The sequence below is a fragment of the Staurois parvus genome, unplaced genomic scaffold, assembly GCF_062004578.1.
Source record: "Staurois parvus isolate SC_StPar_1 unplaced genomic scaffold, SC_StPar_1.0 ptg000048l, whole genome shotgun sequence".
Classification (NCBI taxonomy): Eukaryota; Metazoa; Chordata; class Amphibia; order Anura; family Ranidae; genus Staurois; species Staurois parvus.
Genome location: NW_028317844.1, coordinates 6,084,097 through 6,109,787, shown reverse-complemented (window position 1 = coordinate 6,109,787; position 25,691 = coordinate 6,084,097). Strand labels below are relative to the sequence as shown.

At 40.2% G+C, this 25,691-nt stretch overlaps 1 protein-coding gene across 3 annotated transcripts in view; it reads left to right on the top strand.

Moving 5' to 3' along the window:
* The window catches only part of SOBP (sine oculis binding protein homolog), a 246,459-nt gene that overhangs the window by 75,534 nt on the left and 145,234 nt on the right, over positions 1 to 25,691 (top strand). For 2 of the 3 annotated variants that reach the window (XM_089664917.1, XM_089664924.1), the window contains one exon: positions 7,904 to 8,083. In XM_089664917.1, the coding sequence (XP_089521043.1) occupies positions 7,904 to 8,083 (180 nt within the window). Of the gene's footprint in view, positions 1 to 3,197; positions 3,261 to 7,903; positions 8,084 to 25,691 lie in introns of all 3 variants that reach the window. The other variant, XM_089664910.1, reaches the window with a different exon arrangement.

Genomic DNA, 25,691 nt, shown 5'->3' with positions numbered 1-25,691 from the left:
AAGTTATAGCGTCTACAATCTATGGTATAGATACTGCAATTTACGCCATTTTTTTGTTTTACAGCGCTGCGCTAGTTTAACGGACAATTGCGCGGTCATGCAATACGGTACATAAATGAAATTTACATCCTTTTTTTCCCCACAAATTGACACTGTACTAATGGCACAGGGGAAGAAGGGGTTAACTTTATTATTCAGTGAAAGGGTTAACTGTGTGAGGGGAGTGTTTTACTAGGGGGCGGGGGTGTGTACTGCAGAGGGAAACGCTGATCGAGAGAGATAAACTCTTCTCTCCTGCTTAGCATGTCAGGAGCTGACAGGGAACTGACAGAAAGCAGAGCTACTGCAGCCCTGCTCTCTGTCAGTGATTGCCGCTAATCGGCGGGACACAGCCGGTAACGAACGGCTGTGACCCGGCGACTGACATCCGCGGCCGTGATTGGCAGGACAGGTAGGGCGGTGGCGAGCCTCGCGTGCGCCCCCTACCTGTTTTGAAAACACGTTTTAAAACGTGGTTTTGCCCAGCCGTGCCTACCTGCCAACGTATTTCTACAGTTGCTGGGCGGCATGTGGTTAATTGAACAAGCTGAAGTTAGAAGCTGGTTGATTCTGTGAACCAATCACAGAATCTGTGAACAGCTGAACCAGATTCTGTGTGCACCAATTTTAGTAAATCTCCCCCATTGGATGCCTTCATCTGCCATTGTGCTCTTGCTGGGCATCAAATTTGTCCCTGTGCCTTTGAGGAAGAGTGGACTCCCCCCAGGCATACATGCCCTCAATTTATCCACTGCTATATGTGCTCCAACTTGGAGACTCTCAAAAATATAGAATTAGGAGCGCAGTATACTGAGGAGCCTTGGCATGGGCACTACAGCTTCCAAATATATTTGCAATTGTGTGCAACAAAACCTTCTGTTTTTAGTGTGACAAGGTCAATTTGTTTTTTTACAGCCTAGCTGGTAAGTGTGCTGGGAAATTTTTATTTGTTGCCCTTCCATTTGAACCTAGTTAGTTATAAATTGGGGTGGTTGTCATCTTTTTGTATATGTGGAAATTTGTTGGCTGAACAGTGACTGCATCCACTCAGACACAGTCACTGTTCAGGTATTCTGACAGCTGCAGTTTTTGTCTGCCTAAATACAATAGCGGGCATGCATGCCTGAACTAAGGGCAGATGGATTGCAGGAAGTCAATGCTACATGAATCATCTGACTTTACTCAAGGCCAGAAATGCTAGGGGATGTTTTTTAAAGTGATTTCTCAACAAAATAAAGCATGGATACATGGATGGATTAGGGAGTTTGCTTTGAATATTAAAAATGAATGAAATAGTGTTTTCAGTTTGTGCTGCTCAGGTGCAGTGTAGTTCCATTATGATGCAAAAAGGGTTGAATCTGAGATAGTAAAGGATAGCTATTTCAGTGATAGGAAAAGTTGCTTGCAGTTTGTGAATATGCATTTATGACAGTGGCCCTCTAATGTATTTTTAATTTATTGCATTTTTTTCTCTTTTCCCACACTTCTGTAAATCCATCCACACCATGCTTTCCCACGACCTCCTATTTTCCCTTGCAATAGAACCATGTAGTAAAGTACCGCAAAAAGCCATAGTATTAGAAACCAATCATGTTTTGGCCTCCACCAGTTTAGAGCAGCTGACATTTTGCTTTCTTTGGGTTACTTTTCTTTATATTGCACTTTGCTTTATTAAATAAACCAGCAATGTTAGTTTAAAGAGTTTTCTGTTTAAAGCTTAAGTAGATTTTTTTTTGCAGCGGTAGGACTTTCAAATAGGGGAAATGTTAAACATGCATTTTGGGGATTTGTGCTAGTCTTTTTTGTTCGGCATAAAATTGTGCAAATCATCAAATGGAATAATGTTTATTTTATTGACTTCTTATTCCTTTTGCTGGAAGGTAAAAAGCAGAAAATCTTCAGATCTGTAAGTGCTATTGGTTTATGAGTTTAATGAACAAAGTCTGGTCTACAGCTTCCAAACCATTAGCAAGTACAAGCTGCTTTGCATATCTTTTGCACAAGGCCTTGCTTGTGGAGCCAAAGCAAATGTTCTCTATCCAGAAGTTCCTTTGCTGGATCATAAAGCAAGTTAATTACCATGCAAAAAGCATTGCTGAGATTTTTATACGTCAATGTTGCACCATGCTGTCCTCACAGCCTTTCATTTATGTGACCCTATTGCAGCCGTAGGGCTTATTGTCCACTTATCTATTTTAAACACGTCAGTTTTATATTGCCAGTGGATGTTACAGACTTGACTTTTCTGTCTGCTGGCAGGGGAATGTAGTGTTTCAGTACTTCTTTGGGATAATTATGCAAACTAGTAAGGCTTAGTCATTATTTGCATTTTTTTCTTGCCATGTTTTTTTCATTGCCCATTGGCTGCTACTTATCTTCTTTTGGATACATTGCAGTTATGTTTTTTATTTTAATTTGTATTAGGTTTTCCTTTTTGTTTGGTTCATGGAAAACGTAGGTCACGATTTCTGTCCTTCATTTGTTCATTTTGTGTAATAAATTAGGATGCAGGGTTGTGACCCTAGTGCAGGGGCGGACTGACAACTCATGGGGCCCCCGGGCAATAGGGGATTCATGGGGCCCCTGTGTCCTTGCCCAAACTCAAAAAAGCCTATGAAAAAGGTACCAGGGGCATCTCATGGGGCCCCCTACTGACCCCGGGCCCTCGGGCAGTGCCGGAGTTTCCAAATGGTCAGTCCGCCCCTGCCCTAGTGTCTGCAGCAGGGGGGGCTGTATCACTTTAGCAAATATATAGCAATAATTAAGATATTTTGAGGTTGAACATTAAGGGATCATGTACATGGGACGTTTGGAAAACTCTTCTGAACAATGGAAACTGACTGCTGGAAAATGTAGGTTAAAAAACGTCAGTTAAACCATGTTTGCATACTGTGTTTATGCATGTTTATGAGCGATTGTTTTTAGAAGTGTTTTTTAAAGATAACCTCAGAAGACCTTCCCAAATGCCCAGAATGCACTGAAAAACAGTAAAAAATTAACTATTTCAGACATTTTGAGAGAAATAGAGAGAGCAGAAGCAGAGAGAGCAGTATTTGTTGAGATTAGCTGTCTTTTTTTTGTGGTGTTTGGATGTCTTCCAGCTCATTTCTGTGCAGAAATTATTGCAGCCGTGTCTAACATATTTTCTTTCATGCAAGGGCTCATGTACACGGGGCATTTGGAAAACTCTTCTGAACGATGGAAACTGACTGCTGGAAAACGTAGGTTAAAAAATGTCTGTTTAGCTGCGTTTGCATACTGCGTTTATGAGCGTTTGTGTTTAGAAGCGTTTTTTTAAGATAACCTCAGGAGACCTTCCCAAATGCCCAGAATGACCTGAAAAATAGTAAAAATTTAACTATCTCAGACATTTTGAGAGAAATAAAAAGATCAGAAGCAGAGAGATCAGTATGTATTGAGATGACCTGTCTTTTCTGGTTGTATTCACTATGGATCCCATCATGAGCAAAATGCGGCACGTTCTACCATTTTTTCCTTCACGCGAAACCTGGAACTGACTACACTGGTGTACTAGGTCCATTTGAATACATGGAAAACACTGTGCATGCATTTATGATGATGAAAAAAGGCTCTGGACAGCATCTAGACATGGAACAGTTAAAAAACACATCTAAACGCAAATGCTTATAAACGCGGTTAACCGCTTGTACACGCATTTACAAGTGTTTGGTGTTTGAAATGCCGTCAAAATCTACTCCTGAACACAAGTATGGTGCGTTAAAAAAAAAAACGACTGTAAACTCAACTGCCTGTAAACGACTGTAAACAACATACAGTAGTGTACATGGACACATAGGAAAACGATAGGAAAAGTTCAGGGGCTGCTGAAAAAAACTCTGAACAGCTCCTGAATGTCAGTTTAGGAGCTGCAGTGTACATGAACCCATGAAGTCCTCATGCACACTGGACATTTTTACAGCTGCTGTTTTTGGCTTTTGACATATTTTCTACAGCCAGTAAACCCCCCAGCATGTTATCCTATGTGTCCATGCACACATAGACTATAATCAGTATTTTTTTGGCAGGGACGCTTTTTTGGCTGGAAAAAACCCCAGGAATAGTGGGTTTCTAGAGGAGTTTTTTAGCTGTAAAACCACTCTAATGCTAAAAAACGCAGCAAAACGTTGCAAATCGGCATTGTTGGACTTTTTTTAACCAAAATAACATTTTTTTTTGGGTAAAAAAATGCTAAAAACACAAACATGGAAAAACGCGGCCAAACGCCACTAAACACTAATGCAAAAACGCTAAGAAAAGCTGAAAGCTTAGGTTTTTCACATGACTTTATAAAGCTAATGTTACCAGCATTATCAAAACGCCTAGTGTGCATGGAGCCTTAAAGTATGCCAATGTGAACAATACCTAATTTTTGTAGGGATAACTAGCAGGTCTTATGCCAGCCATACATGGGTCGAAATTCGACCGATTTTTCATCCGAAAATCAGACCTAAGAATAATTGGCCGATTTTCGCTCTGTTATTGGGTCAATGGCACCAGCCTAGTTTCGTGGTTCCTCCCCTTTTCAGTGATCGGGCATGTTGGAAAATTAATGAAAAACAACCGATTTTTGACTCAATGATTGTCAAATCATACAATCGTTTTTCCGAAAAGAATATGCGCATGAGCCGTGACCTGGAGGCAACAGAAGTTATTTGGGGTGAACTTTATGACTTGGTCGCTGATTTTCAAAATCATTGATGGCACTTTCGAATTACCGAGCAAACAACGTTTTCGATTTTCGGACAAAAAAATCTTTCGGAATTCGACTCATGTATGGCCTGCATTATGTTCAGCTTCTTTGAGAAAATCACAGCTGAAATAATTAGTTTGCTTGTTTTTAAAGTGGTTCTAAACTCAAAAAGGATTCACCTTAAATTGGTTCTAAAGCCTGAAGTTTTTTTTTTTTACTTTAATGCATTATTTGCATTAATTTAAAAAACCTTCTGCATACAGAGCCCCCCCCCCCCCATTATACTTACCTCAGCCTGAACTCAGTCCAGTGATGTGCACGAGAGCAGTGGCTCTCTCTGCTCCCTCCCTCGTCATTGGCTCCTGTTGCTGTCAATCACAGCCAGTGAAGAGGGAATGGGGGGTAGGGCCTTGCCTCACCCTGTTTGTCAATGGACACAGAGTGTGGCTTAGGAGAGAGCCTCTACAGGTGCCCCCATAGCAAGCTATGTGAGCTATGGTGGCACTTGGCAGGGGAGGAAAGCTGAGAGCACCGGTGGGGGACTGCAGAAGTGTCTGGGCTGCTCTGTGCAAAACCATTGCACAGAGCAGGTAAGTATAACATGTTTGTTATTTCTTTTGTTAAATTTGATCCTTTACAATCATTTTAATGCATTTTTTGCATTAAGGTAAAAAACCTTCCACTTCTTGTCCCCTCCTTCCCTAAACACAGGGCCAGGACAGGGAAGGGGGGGGGTTGTGGCTGCCCCAGGCACAGGTGTTATGTGAGGTGGGTTCCTGCCGCTACACCCTGAAAGGAGTAGTGACAGCAGCATTTTTACTCCCGTCAGATCAGCGAGGGTAGTCACAAGCAGCTTACGTGGGATGTCACAAGCAGCACTGTCACGAGTTGACACTGGAGAGCAGAAGAGAGCCAGGAGGTGGCGCAGGCTGTGCTCTCTCTGCCCTCCAGCTCCTCCTCCTCCTGCATCAGGACTGTCAGGTTCGTGACTGTGTAGGGTTTGCAAACCTGTAAAGTCTTGATCTGACCCCAGCCGCAATTCCATACCCCACAAGAGCTGGCATCTCTTCCCACAAGCTGTCTGGCAGAAGTTTTAAATGTCCTCTCGCTCTAGGTTCCTCTTCAACTCTGGTGTGGCAAGATGAGGAGGAGCCTGCAGGGAAGGACATCACACAGCCATCTGCCCCGCCGAATCTGAGGACTGTGTGTTTGAGGGAGGGGAGAATATGTGCTAGGAGGGGCAGTGGTGGTGGGGGGGGTATTTGTGTAGGGGGGTGATTTGGGGAGTTGCTAGGAAGAATGATTTAGGGGGGATTTGTGCTGTGAAGGGGGGATTTGTGCTAGTATAGATGATTGGGGGGAGGATTTATGTTAGGAGGGGAAATTTGGGGGGGAACTTGTGCTAAGAGGGGGATTTGGGGGGGGGGTGCTTTGTGCTAGGATGGGAAATTTTGTGGTGGGGATTTGTGTTAGGAAGGTGGATTTGTGCTGGGGAAGGATTTGTGCTCATGGGGACATTGGGGGGGGGGGGGTTGTGCTAAGAGTAGGGATTTGGGGGTATTTGTGCCCAAATGAAAGTTACGTTCTTCTTTCCCACACAAATATACCTTAGTTTTAACTGTAAAGTAGTAATCATATGATCTGTTCTGACCATTTCAGTGTACAAAATAAAAATAATAAAATAATCCAAATCTTTTCAGTGCATTTCATGTATAAAAAAAGAAGTGTTTCTTTTGTGTACATTTTTTAATAGATAATTTATTCTTTTATAATTTTATGAATAAATGTGAATGAGATCAGCTTATTAGTGCATGTTCATTTTTTCTGACAAACTGATTTATAGTGTGTATCCATTTTTTCCTGGGTATCGTAGTACCGGTACAATAGCAGCTCTTACTGTTCCTGTAAGTGAAAATCTGATTAATAATATACTGTCTAAAGAGGATCATTAGTTCTTGCCATGAAACAGATTTTTGTGGGGTTTTTTTGGGGTATCTTGAAATTATAAAAAAAAATCACTCATATTGGCTGTGTTTTGGATGTTATGTGTTATGGGTAGCAGCAGTGTGATGTTATGATTTTTGTTTCAATCATTTTACATAGACGTGTGTTTTGTTTAGTTTCAATTTGTTTTTCGGACAAAATTTTAATTTTCAGGGATTCGGATGTGTACAAGTCTCCAAATAGACATAGTAACGAATGTCAACGTATCTGAAAAAGTAAAAAGAAATTAACAAATGCATTTGTTTCATATGATTGATGCCACATAATGCGATAGTAGTTCGGGGCCACAGGGACATTAATTAAATTTTTGAATAAACTCGATAATTCAGTTTCGGATAATGAATGGGCCCAAAATTTGTTCCATTTGTTAATTCGGATGTACATAACACCAGTCGATATTGTCCAATCAGCTCATGCTACTTCTCTTGATGGGTTGGACTAGCTTCTGAAAATATCAAATCCTTCTGATTTGAATCCGTCCAATTCGATAATATATCAAATATATACCAATCTTCTGGAAAAAAAAGCAAAATGTTTTGAATCTACCCAGATTAATGAATATACAAAACGAATACCGAAGATATGAGTTCCAAAAATGAATCGGGTAAACAAAACGAACATGACGAAACAAAATTCTTTAATGAATGAATGCATGCGAAGCGAAAATTTCTGGCATACGCATGTCCAGTTTAACATGATCGATTATACTTACGTTTATGGCTTATGTTAAAGTTAAGGTGAAGCTGGTTCCAAACCATGCTCAACAAAGTAAAGTTATGTGTATGTAAAGTAACATGAAGGCTCACCATTCTTGCCTTTTAGTGATATTATTTTTATATTATTATTATTATTATTATTATATTTATTATATCTCTTAGCTTTCTGGTCTCTCAATATTAGTGCTGAAATGATTAGACCACAACCTATCATGTCTAGGTTAAAAACTATAACATACAGTCCATAGGTAACTTATTGGATATGGTATTATTTCTACCATTTTTTTGATCAAAAGTTTTAGCTACAGTACCTGACAAAAAGATAGTCACTAAAAGAAGAATTGCAGATCAACAATGAAAATGTAATAACAATGTGTAGACACTGAAAGTATACAGGAATTTCCCTTAAACAACTGCATTTATTTCCTTACAGAGAATTCATTGCCAAAACCAAAACTATGCGAGGACAGTGTTATTGCACCATTCAATACAAATTATTCAGGGCTTGCTACAGGAAATGGGCTTGCAGAACTACCAGCAGGGTCAAAGGATCATGGAAACATGCCAATTGTGGTCCCTTTAATCCCTCCTCCCTTCATGAAACCACCAGCAGGTACAATCTCTCTAAAATCTGTTATTACCAATATCTGTTTATGCTCATGTAAGATTGCATATAATAAGTGATAAATTGTTTTCTTTGAAAACCACAAATAGCTAGAAATATAGCTGCAAATATTATTATTTAAAAGGAGTTTTTGCTACAATATGTGTTTAGTAAATCTGTCCATTAAGAGGTCATTGCTTCTTCACACTTTAGTTCTTCAGCTTCGGTTTTAGGGCAGTGGAAAAGAAGCCCCAGAGCATGTGAAACTGCATTGCTTTTTCAAGGAGTTAAATCCCAAATGAGACATTTATTTTTAGTACTGTAATGCAGTTAGGCTGCATAAACAGTAATAGATGTAATGATATTTTTTTTATATTTTGTATGAACTAATGTTATACAGGTAGAGTTAAAATACCCTGTTTAAGGTCATCACAGATTGCAACAATACGGGTTCCAGAAGCAGCCCTGAACAGTAGTGTTGCCTGGTGCCCACTTGTTGCAAATTCATAATGGCTCTTCATTATTAGTATACAGGATTTATATAGCGTCAACAGTATACGCTGCATTTTATATTGCCTTGCCTAATTGGCTAATGGGATCTTGCATTAGAATATCTTAAAGATTACAGATTAGAACAGCCCAAAATGTTGGGCTCCTGGACTGCAGAAGAGATGTAACCAATGGTATGTATAGGTACCATGAGGTGAGATGGTTTAGTGTCCTTTGGCTCTGAGGAAGAGGCCTGTTCGAGGTCCAGAGTTCCCATCAGGGGCGGACTGAAAACTCATGGGGCCCCCGGGCAATAGGGGATCATGGGGCCCCTGTGTCCTTACCCAAACTCAAAAAAACCTATGAAAAAGGTACCAGGGGCATCTCATGGGTCCCCCTACTGACCCCGGGCCCTCGGGCAGTGCCCGAGTTTCCAAATAGTCAGTCCGCCCCTGGTTCCCATTATGGACAGACACATAGTGCGGATTGGACAGAGCTGTTCTTTCACAACGTGCCTTTGACTGTATTGTCATTTTGTGAGTACAATACCTACTTTTATCATTTAACAAACACATTTTTTAAGGTAATGCACTAGGCCGGTGCGCCCTCTGTTTGTTTTTCTCTACTTAGTATATTTGGACTTCCCTGGTCATTTGATGGCAGAAAAGCGTGCATATCCCAAGAAATTCGTGATGTGGTCCTCTCCATACAGAGTCATCCCTAAGCGCAGGAGTATCTGGGTTTGCCATGTCTTAGTGCCCTTTGGGCCCGGGGATAACATGGGTTTGTTCCCTAGTCAGCTTCACATGTCAGAGAAACCAGTGACAACTCATCTAGGGGAGCATAATATAAAAATGTGCCTATGTAACAACTACAACAGTTAAGCAAATCTGAGAATTCTGAAAGGGGGTATCTCGACACTGGAGTGCCAGAAAGATATAAGAAACCAGGTTGTGAATCATTTTGCAAACAGGCCAAACTAATATATCAGTTTGGGTGGATTTGCTGTTAGGTATTTTTTTAAAGAAATCACAGAAATTCTTTGGTAAGACACATTACAAAGTTTATTGCAATGTAGCTTGATGATAAGGTATCTCTTGTATGTTATCACTTTATGTATTTCCTCTCTCAGTGGGCTCAAGGCCAAGACATAGAAAATGGTTTCTTCTACACAATGAGATCGGAAAGCTTTTTATAGTGATTGGATCCTCTCTTCCTGTGTACCTATATCTTTCTCTTATAACCTCCTATCGCTTATGAGGGATACCCATTTCTCACATTGCATTATTCACAGTCACAAAGTTACCATTCAGCCCTCTGATGTATTTAGTTTCTTTGCATGCTCAGCCTCATATCTCAATTATGTAGCTAAATTCTCACATTTGAGTTCGGTTTCCCTCTGGACACTTGCTTATCTTGCTGTATTAAGTCAGTCTTTGCTTAAGAACATAGCTGTAATTAGACATTGATTTATACCTTCTGGAAGGAATCATTCATTCTATTTTTTTTTTTGCTAGCGTGAACAAATGCAAAGTTAAAAACAAATTGAAATAAAATAATAAACTTAATTTTTTTTTTTAAAAAGCATATTTTTTTGGCAAAGGATAAATGAATGAGTTGCATTTTAGGTCATTTCAGAACCCTCAAATTCTTGATCAGCCAATCCACTTTAGGTTCCCATAACACTGTTCAACAGGTAAAAAGTTTTGGGCATAAAATTAGCTAATCTTACATAATTTTGGGGTGCTGAAAACGAAAATGACCCTAAAAAATGTTGATTGGCTCTAGTTTCCATGATATATTCACCCATCTAATGACGTAAGCCATTCAAAATTATGATGCAACTTCAGCTGCATATTGCGCAATTGATACTGGTGACCAATAGAAAATTGCATGTATACTGAGATGATGCAATATTAGCCTTTAATTGCATCACTTCACTGCATAAAAGCTGCAGTATCTGTAGCTGATTGTAGTTCGACAGCGTCTTTACATTTCGTTTTATGCTTATATAGGCTACTCAGTAATGCCTCGAACTTGTGTGAATAAAGCAGATAATTTCTGCTATATCTGCGGTGAAATAACTTTTATCTCACAAAAAAGGAGGATAACAGGAATGATTAAGAAAGCCTACAACTTGTATTTTGGCTGCAAGATAGGAGACCAGGACAAGAGCTGGGCACCACATATATGCTGCAATTCTTGTGGGACGGCACTGGAGCAATGGTTGAATGGAAAAAAGGCATCTATGCCTTTCGCTGTGCCAATGATTTGGAGAGAGCCAACAGATCATGTTAGTAATTGTTACTTTTGTATGGTGCCTCCAATTGTAAAAGGGCTAAATAAGAAGAAAAAGTTATCTGTGCACTATCCAAATATTCCATCGGCAATACGTCCAGTTCCTCATGGAGAGGGGCTACCAATTCCTAAAGCACCAGAATCCTTCGTGGTTGAGTCAAGTGAGGAAGAACCTGAAGCGTGTAGTCACGTGCAGTTGTAAGAGATAGCCCTTTCCTCGAATACAAGAGAAAAGCCAAGAGAAGCAAAACCGACACAAACTGAAGACAAAACTAGTGAGAATCCTAAGTATTAAAATGATTCAACTTAGCTTATGGCTATAATTTTTCTTGGTAATCCTATGCAATATATTATGCCATTTAGGCTTTGTTATGTAGTCAATATCACTTGCTTTATATTTGTGGAAAGACATCTATCTATATAATTATTGTGCATTATGTAGTCATTACGCCTATAGTAGAAAACTTTCCGTTTACAGAAAAACTAGAGCCAATTGACAAATTTCATTGTTATATTTGAACTCAGAATGTGAAATTCATTAAGAAATGGATCCTTTTGTTTCCAAAACTGGCAAAAAATAAAAATTTGTTGAACAGTGTAATCTAATACAGCTAATACTCATAACCACAAGCGATTTTTTGGTGTTAGTATTCCAAAACCTGTAAAGATTTGGTACAGGCAGCTAAACTTTCAAAATGTAAAGTTTACAAATTAGTTTCTTATAAATAAATAAATTAATTGACAGTTTAGTTGTTAGGGAAAGAAGCTAAGAGTTTAACAACCATTTTTTTGGCTATGTCTGTACAATGTATGTCAAATGTGAACTATCTGGCTTTTAAACAGATCACTCACTCATCACTTTTCCCCCAGACCAGTAATACCCCCAATTGCATGCTACCACTTTGCCTCTAGCACAGCATTGATTAAGAGAAGTTACAGTCATTGCCCATGTGTCCAAAACACCTCAGCGCCCCCTTAGGAGATCATGTGTCACTCTGTAGGTGTACATTAGCAGCCAGTGAGAGTGGTTAGAGATGGAGATGAAGGTTTAACAATCAACAATTGATAAAAATGTGATATTTATATATTAGTAAAAGTGTTGTTTAGTTTGCTTAGACTGCATTTTTGGAGAAAGAAGGGGTTCATTTTCAACAGCTGGTTGCGTGAATTATTTTTACAAGCTTGGGGAAATGGATGACCACATCAAAGCAATTTTTGGGGGATAAATGTTGGGAAAGGTAAAGTGTTGGAGGGTTAAGGGCTCGTTCATGCCGGAAGCATTGGGCTGAATTGTGCTGTGCTGGCCAGTATGGTCGCAGTGCAATTACAAAACAATTTGCCTTTTGCTTAGCTTCAAACCAATGCACTGGGGTTGGTTTACTAAAGACAAATAGGCTGTTCATTTTGCAAGAGAATATTCTCTTAGCTTAGTGAATGAGGTAAAGATCTGCTCATTTCTGTCTTCCAATAGAAAACTTTGAAATTTAATTTTCCAAACACGGAAAGGTTTCTTCACAGTAAGAGCTGTGAAAATGTGGAATAGACTCCCTCAAGAGTTGTTTCTGGCCAGTTCAGTGGATTGCTTAAAAAAAGGCCTGGATTCTTTCTTAGATACACAGAATATAACTGGTTACTAACATTTATAGGTAAAGTTGATCCAGGGAATATCCAGTTGCCTCTGGGGGGATCAGGAAGGAATTTTTTTTTCCCAGCAGGCAAATTGGATCATGTTTTGCTGGGTTTTTGTGCCTTCCTCTGGATCAACTGTGGGTATAGGATTATAACTTTTTTTTTTTTTTGTTTTATGGTTGAACTGAATGGACTTTTGTCTTTTTTTCAGCCAGACTAATTATGTAACTGTGTAATAATGTGCAAGTAAAAAAGTGTATTTTTTTTCTTTTCCTTGTATGTGAATGGGTAATCTTTGTAATTGTCACCACATTCATCAAACTAAGGTGAAAATTTATTTACAAAGTGAACAGTCTATTTACGTTTAGTAAATCAAGTGCACTGTGTTGGTGACCACAGAAAAAATTTTTTGCATTTGTACGTAGCATGTTACGATGCATCACAACACACTGCAGTGCATAAGAATAACTTTAGAAGGTAACAATGCATTGAAGTGCAGCATGCATGACAACATACATCAATGTGCTCATGTTATACACACAATAATGTGCACTGTGGTGTGAATGGGTCCTGCGTACTGGGGGGAGATTAAAAGGTACGGTGATACTGTAGGATTACATACTAAAGCATGTTGGGCTAAGAGATATGTGACAATTTATGATTTAAAATAGTGGTCTCCAAAGTGCTGCTCCAGGGCTGGATGCACCCTTTGGCTAGCCTTTTTCCAACCCTTGGGGCACTATTCCTCCCACTGATTTGAGGCACTATTCCTGACTATGACATCAACAATGGGGCACTATTCATCCCACTAATATCAATGATTGGGCACCTCCCACTCACACCAATGATGGGGCACTATTCCTCCCACTCACACCAATGATGGGGCACTATTCCTCCCACTCACACCAATGATGGGGCACTATTCCTCCCACTCACACCAATGATGGGGCACTATTCCTCCCACTCACATCAATGATGGGGCACTATTCCTCCCACTCACACCAATGATGGGGCACTATTCCTCCCACTCACACTAATGATGGGGCATTATTCTTCCCACTAACACCAATGATGGGGTACTATTCCTCCCACTCACACCAATGATGGGGCACTATTCCTCCCACTCACACCAATGATGGGGCACTATTCCTCCCACTCACACCAATGATGGGGCATTATTCTTCCCACTCACACCAATGATTGGGCACTTCCTCCCACTCACACCAATGATGGGGCACTATTCTTCCCACTTACACCAATGATGGGGCACTATTCCTCCCACTCACACCAATGATGGGGCACTATTCCTACCACTCACACCAATGATGGGGTACTATGCCTCCCACTCACACCAATGATGGGGCACTATTCCTCCCACTGATACCAGTGATGGGGCACTATTCCTCCCAATCACACCAATGATGGGGCACTATTCCTACCACAGATATTAGTGACGGGGCACTATTCCTCCCAGTAATACCAATGACAGGGCATTATTCCTCCTCCTTCTGGCCATAGGCACTGTGCAACTGAACACCACACCTGAAGCATAGAGACATTTTCTTCCCTCCCTGGCCACAATCCTACCTCCAAAAAGCCTTAAGGGTAGTAAACTGGCCCCTTGTTTATAAAATTTGGAGACCCCTGGTTTAAAGGATAACTGTATTTTCAGAAAAAATGTATATCTTTTTTTTCACCCTGTCCCTCTAAACAGATTTATCCCATCCTATCAGACCACACTTTAGGTGATTAGACTTTGGCCAAGAGAGGGTTTGGTGTGGAAAGGATGATTCAGTGTAATTTTCAGTGCAAGCAGCTTGACACCGAAACAATCGAGTTGAACATTCAGAATTAACGTACAATTATAAACAAATCTGAGAAAGTTTAGGAAATAGCATATACTGTACGCTTGATGAGTTAGCTTGATCATTTCTTCCCAGAGTCCACCATTGAAACAGTACATATTTTCAGTGCTTTGGGAATTTTAATGTTCTAGAGAAATGTATACGTTTTATGTTACTTATAAAAACGTAACCGAAACTGCAGTTAATTTTAAATAGATGTTGCAGTGCAGATTTAGCAAGGCCTGTGTTTTTTTTTCAGAACATCTTTTCAAAGAAAACCACAGAGGAATTAGTGGAAAGAACATCACAATCATATGACTCAAATATTTGTCTGTGGTCATTAGTATGATCAAGGCAGGCTAATTGTTATTACTTTTAGTTAATATTATTATTATTATGAAAATTTGAATTAGGTAAGTGAGTAAGGAAAGTCCATGGGATAATGAAAGTAGGAAAGAATTTTACTATCCAACAATAAAAATATCAGTCATATGAATATATTAGAGTGAAAGCAAATGGGAAGAAACCCTTTGATTGGCTATTCATGGGTAACCAATTGTTTTAATTAAATTGGTTGCTGGTATTAATGGAGAAACAATAAAGCTTGTTATGAACATGCTTTCTCCAGTGTTTTGATATTCACCTCTCTTGATGTTTTAACCATTTTAATGTAGAAGGCTGGTAATCTACAGAGCAATTAGTAATACACAGTAATTAAGCTTTGATGTATGTGCTTTAGAGTACATTATATTTCTATCAGCTGTGAGGCATCATAGATATATTTCTATTGCCAATCAAACCTTGATTCTGCCTTTATGGTCTCTTTGGTTGGCATTCTCTGCTTTTGTAATACATTATGTGCTTTAGACCTTGTTTATATACAGGGGTGTGGAAATTTTTTAAAAAGCCTCTTGTCCAAGGACTAAATCGGTGTCCCAATCTACTTGTTCCTCACGACAATCTACTTGTTCAGATGAAAAATATTTTTTTTTTAACCAAAACTGTATTTAAATCGGAGGTGATATTAGGAATGTTTTAAAAACAAAAGGGGTTTTATGGCGACTTAAGCGTTTAATAATTTTAACATTGCGCTGTATATCTTCTTCTCCCCTCCCTGGCTGTCTCCAGCACTGCCCCTGGGGACTAGTAGGGAGCATAGAGACACCATGCAGTGTAATGAGCACTGATTGGGTGCTTGTCAAGAAAGGGGAGTGTCGGGCTTATCCTTTTTCCCTTTCGCTGCCAGAGCCATTTTTGCATTTTTTGCACAAGATTAAAAAAATCATTTTAGGCTTGAAGATTGCACAAAACCCCCAAACATGATATATTTTCTGAAATCAGTGACACTGGAGAATAAAATAGTGGCAGTTCCAATTTTTTATGTCGTGTGATATTACTGCAAAATTTTAGTACAAAATACAAGTTAGTTAGTTTTAGGGCACAAAAAAAGCAATAAATTACCCTATTTTTTTGTAAAATATAAAAGATGAGGTTGTCAGACCTTAAATTTGCATGCACTCGTGAAATGGCGACAAACTTCAGTACCCTATATTTTCTATAGGTGACGCTTTTAAAGCCCCTATAGGTCACCAGTTTAGCGTTATGAAGGAGGTCTGGTGCTAGAATTATTGCTCTCATTCAGTGCACATTGCACTGCATTACAGTCTTTCCCGGCCTCAATTGCCAGGAATCTCTCAACAGGGACCCAGAAGTGACACCATAACGTCACTTCCAGGTCAGGACAAGAAGGGGAGTGGACGTGTCTGTTCTCCTTCCTCCCCTCTAGCCGCTGGTGGTGAGCCAGTCCCGGGTCCACAGATGGGCAAGCGGAGCCCTGGAGACAGTGGGCGGGGGGAGCTTCACATGGGAGGGGCGGAGAGGCTTGCACTGAATATTTCCACCTGACAGGTGAGCCATGCTGCTTGCCCGCAGCAGGGCTGAAGGTAAAAAAAACCTACCTGCCTGACGCCAGGTGATAGGAATTCAACATCCCTGAATATGCGGTAGAGTTTATTAAAAGTGATCTGTGGTGGATCACTTTATAAAGGCAGTTGACAGGCTGTGATATGTTTCCTCCTGAATGCCTGCAACCACATGTAATGGCCCTTAGGCCTAGGCAAAGGGGTAGTAAAAACAGGCAGTTTATGTGCATTTTTACCACCCTCTGACAGTTGAGTCACAAATTGGCCATATTGGTACACAATTGCTGTGGTTGTGTTGCAGTAAAATGTATACAATATATCATGTTTGCCAGGTGGAACTGTCACTACGTATGACCCATTCTAGTGCTACACACTATGTGGCTGCTGAACAGCAGGTTTTCAATAGCTAAAACATTTCGGAGGTGATAATTTGCCTATGAGCTTCCAGCCAACAGCCTCTTAAGCGGTAGTAATATTATTTTTAAAAAAATAGATTCAGTCTGCCTGCAAGGTAATATCATAATGCGCTAGTATGCATGGAATACTAGCACATTATAAAAGACTTACCTTGAAATGAAGCCCTGCAGCTGTGCACTGTCACCACTTACAGGGCTTCCATCTTCACTCGGTCTTCCTTCCCAGTTTGCAGTCTCCGGCCAGGGGAGTCACGACCGCGGCACAGAGCTGTCCCGTGCATGCGGCGTGATGTCACCGTCTGCCAAACAAGCGAATGTCTCCTAAACGGTACACGTTTTGAAGATATTCATTTTACTTACAGAAAGCTTCATTATACTCTTACCTGTAGGTAAAAATCACAAAGCGGAGTTTACTACCACTTTAAAAGTGAACACCTGCAGATGGCTATTCAGAGGGGTGGTAAACTTAACCAGACACTTTGACAAGTAATTAAGTATAGCAGCAACCAACATGTTATACCTATTGTATTTAAAAAAAAATTATGATGCATCTTCTTTTATATATATATATATATATATATATATATATATATATATATGACACCTCAACAGGACACCAACCATTGATATTTTACATCAATATCTGATATTTTGATATTTTATATCTATATCTGTGGTCAGGATCATACTTCCAAGCTAAGTTTATTCACTCATTTATTGGATTTATTGGCAATTAAAGTATACATTGTTTGCTTTCTCTGATTTAACACCAAGAAGAAACATTCCTAAGGTTTTCTACTTACTGGTACAGAGACCCTATAGAAGCCACTATCTTATTTTCTATAATTTTTTTATATTTAATGGAGGTGATCATGTAGAGCTAAGCATTTCCCAACAAGTAAATTCCTCTTCTTAGAGAACTAAGGGGAAATCAGTATTTTACCCTTCAGTTAATTAGAGAGGTTACAAAGGTGACAAGGGATGCATTTAGTCAAAGTGCAGTCTTGTAGTTTAAATAATTCATGTTTCAAAATAAATCAGTGTGCATAATTTAAAGTGGCTATTGCAAGTTTTTTTGTAAATTATGCACACACAATTGAAAATATGTATATTTTGCAGGTTTTGGCAGACATAGATGAACAGTGGTTCATAGCACAAATTTAAAGCTGAAATCCAGCCAAACAGCTAAATGCACAGGAAATACATAAACAGGAGCTGCATTACCTGCCAACAGATTTGAATTTCTTTCCCTCCAGTCCAGAGATTTACACAGTCCCCTCACACAACACTTTCAAGCAGATGTCACAACTTTATCTTACATATTGCACATGCGGCTGGGGGGAAGTAAAAATAGGCTGTTGACCAGCAGTTCCCGCCCCCTTGATTTCCCCCCTAACCTAGCCAGAGGGATTTCCACACATACTTTAGATGTGACAACAGTTATAACCACTGTCGCATTTGGCAAGCAGTACCACCACCAAATATGACCCATTCAAATTAATATGACCCCACACCAATGCGCATGCATTGCACAAGCTTGGAAGCAGTGGTGCAGCCTTTTAAGGGGTTGGAAAGGTGACATATTTCCTCCCAGCTGTCTGTAATAAGCTGTCTAATAAGCAATCCACCACAGATCACTTTTCACAGGGGCCATTAGAGCTGCCACCAGTGTAAACAAGTCTTTATAGACTACAGAAGGGATTCTTTGACATCCTTTAGGCCCCTTTCAGATGGGGCGGACCCGTCAGTGCATCCGCCTGCTCAGCGGGGGAATCTCTCCAATAATCCCCACTGAGCAGTGGGATGACAGATCAGTGTCTGCTCCACTGCTGCAGAGCAGACACAGATACAGCCCTCTGTCTTTTATGTGGCGGTCGACTGGAAACGGACTGCCTTTCCGTTTTCACCTGACTGTCATCCGATCCCATCCACCTGATGGATGGAGAACGAATCCCCATCTGTCTGTTTTTGTACAGGATCGGATGCCAGCGGGGGGTCGGTGGACACTTGTCCTCTGATACCCACTGGTCCTTAGAGGTCTTTGGATGGTCCAATAGGGTCCGCCTGAAAAACTGACAGGTGGACCCTACCAGACCGTCAATTTGAAAGGGGCCTTATTCGCCCTGCTGAATGGAAAGTGAAAGTGAAGCAGTCTGTGTGTAGGTGTGGTGGAGTAATTACACAGAGTATGGTTGCAGGAACAACTACTGGTATTAAAGGCAAGACTCAACCCAATAGACAGCCTAGCAGGAGAGGGTCACACCAGGGAAACACTCACAGTTCCGTGAACAAAGCAGGTTCAGACGCACCAACAGCATCTGTCTCAGAAGGCAGAATGTGGCCTGGCTGGTCCGGTCCCAGCGGGGAAGCTTCCTAAGTAGGAAGGAGTGTCCCTAGCCTGTCCCTTTTAGGAACCTCTCCCTGCCTCTATCACTTTCCCTGACAGATTGGTGCTCTCTCCCTCTCCTATCGACTTTGCAAAATGTAGACCAAATCTTGGGGCAGGGACTTAAAAAGACTCTTCTGACCCAAGATGTCCGCCAGCATTGCCCTCATCAAAAACAAACATTTTAGAAAACCGGATCAGACAACTCGAAAGCTAAATGGGGAAATATATTTTAAAAGGGGAGAATAGCCCCCAGTTCAGGGAAGGGGACTGGGAAGCAGTACTCCCCATTCGCTGCACCATCAAGCCTCTCAGGGTATAATCTCACTTATGTCGGGTCCTATAAAGATTTATACTCAGAGGAGTATTCAGAGTGACACCAATAAAACCATTTATTTAGGAAATTCTCCCTAGTGCCCTTCTCTGTCACAATCAGGTCCTTCATCTTGTTGATTTCCATCATTTTTTCCAAACAGACAGTGAAGGTGGCTGTTGTTGTTTCCAAAAAATGGGAATACAACTTTTCACAGCACTTACCAGGAGCAGAACAATGGAACGTCTATAGGTCTTACTTGAGATCTTGTGATAGTGTAGCAGAAAAAAGCCAGGTTCTGAGGGATCGTTTTTTATATATTTCATACATGTGTCTTTTCTTGATACAATGAAGCTCCATCTCTTCTTATACATTTTTTCCCCTTATAACATAGCACTGTCACAACATACAGTATACATACAACAATTGTAAGAGCTATCACCCATACCAGTTTTTTACATTGTCAGTTGATCAATGATGATGCTTCCATTGGTATAATGGAAGGGAAAGAGACAATTTCTAGTTATCCTTTGGTAGGCCATTGGGCTGAGCTCAAAGACATGGAAACAGAAACTGCACAACAGAAGTTACAATTTCTTCTATCGATACATGGATTTTATTATTAAACTCAAATTAAAATTTTAAAAAGCATGTCTATCTATGACTAAGGCAAAGGTTGGTGACAACACATATGTGTTGTTACTTTTTACAACAAAAAAGATTATCACCCTGAACGTTTCCATTGGGTGGCATACTGTTTACATTATAACCTGCACCAAAATTCTAAATATAAAAAAATAGTTAGAGTTTGCAAAGTATAAAAATGCCTTTTTTTTTAATTTTATTACCCAAAAATACAGTAAAAGGGAATGTTTCTCTTCCTCTCCATTTGCATAGAGTGCCCCTGGCAACAGTGAACAGCTGTCAGCAAAAGAGATGGTTGAGACAGATGAAAAGGTCAAAAAAATAAAACGTAAGCATTTTTACAGGGAACAGCTAGAACAATATGTCGATAGATTCTGTTGTGTATTGAACTAAAGAAATGTTAATTAACAGTTCACCTTTAATATTAGTACACTTTTTAAAATTAAGTTTTGCCATTAAGACCGTCCCTATTATTGAAATAAATTTATATATAGTTAGATTCTCCTTTTAATTTTAAAGGACTTCAGTAAGAGCTTCAACATTTGATGTACCTGTAAGGGGAGTAATACATTTTTACCTGTGCTATAAAGTGTTAATGTGGTATTAATAGACACAAGCACCTTTGCACTGGTAGAGTGTCTGCTCTTTGTGCTATGCATTTAGCTGTTTTCTGTATACAGTAACAAGGCCCTCTAGCTGTTAAGAGAATAGTCAAATGTAACAACTTGCCGCCCAGCCACTGTAGATATACGGCGGCAGGGCGGCACTGGCAGGCAAAATAACGTTTTAAAACATGTGATTTGTAAACAAATAGGGGCGCACGCGAGGCGCACTGCCGCCCTATCTGTCCCGCCGATCACCGCCGCAGATGTGAGTCGCCGGGTCACAGCCGGTCCTTACCGGCTATCTCCCGGCGATCTGCGGCAAACAGTGACAGAGAGCATAGCTGCAGTAGCTGTGCTGTCTGTCACTTCCCTGTCAGCTCGAGGATGAGCTGATCGAGAAAGAACAGTTTCTCTTTCTCGATCAGCCTTGTCCCGTCCAGTACACACCTCCGCCCCCTAGTAAAACACTCCCCTCACTCCCTGCAAAATAAAGTTAACCCCTTCCTCCCCATTGCCATTAGTACAGTGTCAGTGTTTTTTTTTTGCACTGATCACTGTATTAGTGTTTTTGGGGATGTCAGTGACCCCAAGTCAGTACCCCCCAATGTCAGAATGTCTGCCGCAGTCCCGCAGTCCCGCCATACGTCGCTGGTCGCTGCCATAAGTCCCTGATCGCCACCATAATTCACTGATCGCCGCCATAATTATTATAAAAAAACCCCTAAAAATCCCAGTATCTTTCCCGCCATTTGTAAACGCTATAACTTTCACGTAAACCAATTAATTTACACGTATTGGGTTTTTTTTTTCAAAAAGACATGTCGCAGAATGCATTTTGGAAGAAATTTATGACTAAATTTGAATTTTGCATTTTTTTTTAATGGATATGTTATGTTTTATAGCAAAAAGTCCAAAATATTGTTTTTTTTCCCTCAAAATTGTCAGCCTTTTTTTTATAGCACAAAAAATAAAAACCGCACAGGCGATCAAACACCACCAAAAGAAAGCTCTATTTGTGGGGAAAAAAAGGATGTAAATTTTATTTATGTATTGTATTGCATGACTGCGCAATTGTCCGTTAAACTAGCGCAGTGCTGTATAGCAGAAAAATGACGTAAATTGCAGTATTTATACCATAGTTTGTAGACACTATAACTTCCACACAAAGCAATCAATATACACTTATTGGGATTTTTTTTACCAAAAACATGGAGCAGAATACATTTTGGCCTAAATATATAACTAACTTTGAGTTTACTATATATTTTTTATAGCTGAAAATAAAAAATATTGTTTTTCTTCAAAATTTTTGGCCTTTTTTTGTTTATAGCGTGAAAAATAAAAAGCGCACAGGTGATCACATTACACCGAAAGAAAGCTCTATTTGTGTGAAAAAAATGACGTAAATTTAGTTTGGGTGCAGGATTGCATGACCGCACAATTATCAGTTGAATTAGTGCAGCGCCGAGTAGCAAAAAGAGGCCTGGTCATTAAGGGGGTAAATCCTCAAGTGGGTAACTTTTGTATTTGTTTTAATATTTAAAGCATATATCAGGGCAAAACCAAAACAAATTGAAAAAAAAAGAATGCAACTATATACCTCCAGGAACCCAATTTGTGTGGACAGTATGGTCCCTTGTTAACCTGACAGAATCCACAGGCAGCTTAACTCTTTAATAAGACACAGACATGCAATACAAAGGATGCTTTTCCAGTCTTTTGAAGTGTAAGAAGACAATGACTCTCCTACTGTTTCTGTGGTGGAAAGTGAAGCTATACTGAGCAGCACAGAGAGATAATGTCTAATTAGGGAATGTACTAACTAGAGACAAAACTGGAGGAGGGAACAAGTGCGCAAAATAAACACCCTGCTGTGACAGCACATGCAGTAAATCCCTGCAATACATGTACATTTTCCTATGCTTTTTCCTTATGAAGACCCTTCTCTGCAGAAAAAAACTGGCGATCCACCAGAAATGAACTTAGCCCATAATTTCCTCTTGTGGAATAACGCCACATGCTTTTTTGTGACTGAATTATCAAGACTTGTGCCTAGTACACACAATGAGAATATTTGTGTGTGTGTTATCCCTGCCCGGTTATCTATTGTTTTCATTCCCACAGCAAAGAAACAAATTGGTATGTAGTGCAAGATAGAGAATGGAAGAGCTCCTAAAGCCGGCTATAGATGGAACTATTTTCGTGGTTGCAAGACAGAAAATTGCTCGATTCCCCATCGACACAGTCAGTGTTGATGGGGAAATCTCTCCTGCAAAGTCACTGTGTTCTTCTAGCCGGGGGTTTGGGGGAACCATTCCCACAGGGAGAACACAGTGATTACTATAGTGTCTATAATAGCCACTATCATAAATTGCATGTAAAATCTGACAGGCTGGTTGTATCCAAGTTTATCGATCAGTCAGCTTGTGTACATTCCGGCTGCCCATACATGGTTCGAATCTCGGTCAGTCCCTGCTAATCGACTGAGATGCCATCCATCTATGGCTGGCTTTAGGATTACACACACAGCGCACCACACAGCTCTAAATTTCTGACACAATTTATAGATTTTTTTTTTCACTTAACGAACAGATACAAAAAAATGCTATATTTACCAGACCTAAAGGGATCAAATAGAAAAGGAGTGGTTAGCACTTCTGCCTAGCAGCACTAGGGTTGTTGGTTTGAATCCCAACCATGGCACCACCTGCCTGGAGTTTGCATGTTCTCCCTGTGCCTTTGTGGGTTTCCTCCCGGTACTCTGGTTTCCTCCCACACTTCAGAGACATGCTGGTCGGCTAATTGTATCCTGTCTAAATTGACCCTAGTAAGTGTATGCATGTGGACCTTAGATTGTACACCCCTTGAGGGTTAGGGACTGAATGTACAATATATATGTAAAGCGCTGCATAAATTGATGGTGCTATATAAGTTCCTGTAAATAATAATATGTACATTAATTTTTAAGGTTTACACACACTTTAATTATAAATAGGCAGCACAATGGCTAAATGGTTAGAACTTCCGACTGGTAGTACTAGGGTCATTGGTTCGAATCCCAGCCACGGCACCACCTGCCTGGAGTTTGCATGTTCGCCCTGTGCCTGCGTGGGTTTCCTCGGGGTACTCCGGTTTTCTCCCACACTCCAAAGACATGCTGGGAGGTTAATTGGCTCCTGTCTAAATTGTCCCTAGTATGTGTATGTATGAATGTAAGTTAGGGACCTTAGATTGTACGCCCCTTGAGGGTTAGGGACTGATGTGAATGTACAATATATGTATGTAAAGCACTGAGTAAATTGTCGGCGCTATATAAGTACCTGTAATAAATATAAATAATTAGACCTTTGCAGATCTACTTATAAAAAATGATTTTCTTTATTTATTTTGTCAAAGGCTGATTCTTTAGCTTTAGAATTTGTGGTCAAGGTTTAGCTGAAATTCAATATTTGTATCTGGTCAGCAGTTTAAATTCAGACATGGAAATGGAATATATTTTTCAGATTTTTTTTAACATGTAAAAAAGTCATTTTTCATATATTTGTAAATGCATTCCAAAAATGTATATTTGTATTTTTAAAGACATAGAGTATATTTGAAATGTATTTTTAAATGCAGCTGTGCACGGTAGCCATTCAGCTTCTACCTTCAGCTTGTTCCATTAAGCTTTGGCAATAAAACCTGGAAGTTGATTGGTTTCTATGCAGAGTTGCACCAGATTTTGCACTCTCCTGTTTTAGAAAATAACGCACTTGGTCCCACAGTTTCTAAGTGTGCATAATAGTATTAAATATCTGAGTCCTTTAGTTGTTTAAATGTATCAAAAATGTAATGTAATTGTTACAAAAATGTAATTACAGGTATAGGTAACATTTTTGTTTTGGCATGAGCATGAAACACTGATACACACAGGCTCCATGTCATTTTGTTAGCATTTTTGCGATTGCATATCTGTGAAAATAGTGCTGTCATGCTTATTCCCATCTTCAAAACTTGTTTTCTCTCAATGTTGCCCTAGTGATATAGATACTTTTTCTTGTTTTTTTTTATGTAATATGATGTCAAAATGTAAATGTCACTTCTAAACTGAAAGGTTGACGTTCGACTTTACTGCTCTACTGTGTTCTACAAAAAAATCATACCTGTGTGATATCTACATTGTTTTCATTGACTATACTCTTTTGGAAACTACGTGGAGATTTACTTTGTACGCTATTACCGTATTTTTCGTTCCATAAGGTGCATTTTTTTCCCCTCAAAAAATGGGGGAAATGTGCCTCTTATGGAATGGCCGGGTGCCCACTGCGCATGCGCGAGAAGTGCTGCACTTTGTGAATGGTCCGGCATTCTTCTGGGACCTGTTCCAAGTCCCAGAAGACAGGGAGGGAGGACAACTCCATGGGAGCGGGTACCTGTCAAATTCGGGTACCTGCCCCCCCCCCCTTCCGCTCCCCAAAGGTCTGCAGTCTCTGGTCATCTCCTGTACTATATCCGCAGTCTTTGGTCATCTCTTGTAGTATGTCCGCAGTCTCTGGTCATCTCCTGTACTATGTCCACAGTCTCTAGTTATCTCCTGTACTATGGCTGCAGTTTCTGGTCATCTCCTGTACTATGTCCGCAGTCTCTAGTCATCTCCTGTACTATGTCCGCAGTCTCTGGTCATCTCCTGTACTATGTCCACAGTCTCTAGTTATCTCCTGTACTATGTCCGCAGTTTCTGGTCATCTCCTGTACTATGTCCGCAGTCTCTAGTCATCTCCTGTACTATGTCCGCAGTCTCTGGTCATCTCCTGTATTATGTCCACAGTCTCTGGTCATCTCCTGTACTGTGTCCGCAGTCTCTGGTCATTTCCTGTATTATGTCTGCAGTCTCTGGTCATCTCCTGTACTATGTCTGCAGTCTCTGGTCATCTCCTGTACTATGTCCGCAGTCTCTGGTCATCTCCTATACTATGTCTGCAGTCTCTGGCCAACTCCTGTACTATGTCCGCAGTCTCTGGTCATCTCCTGTACTATATCTGCAGTCTCTGGTCATCTTCTGTACTATGTCTGCAGTCTCTGGTCATCTCC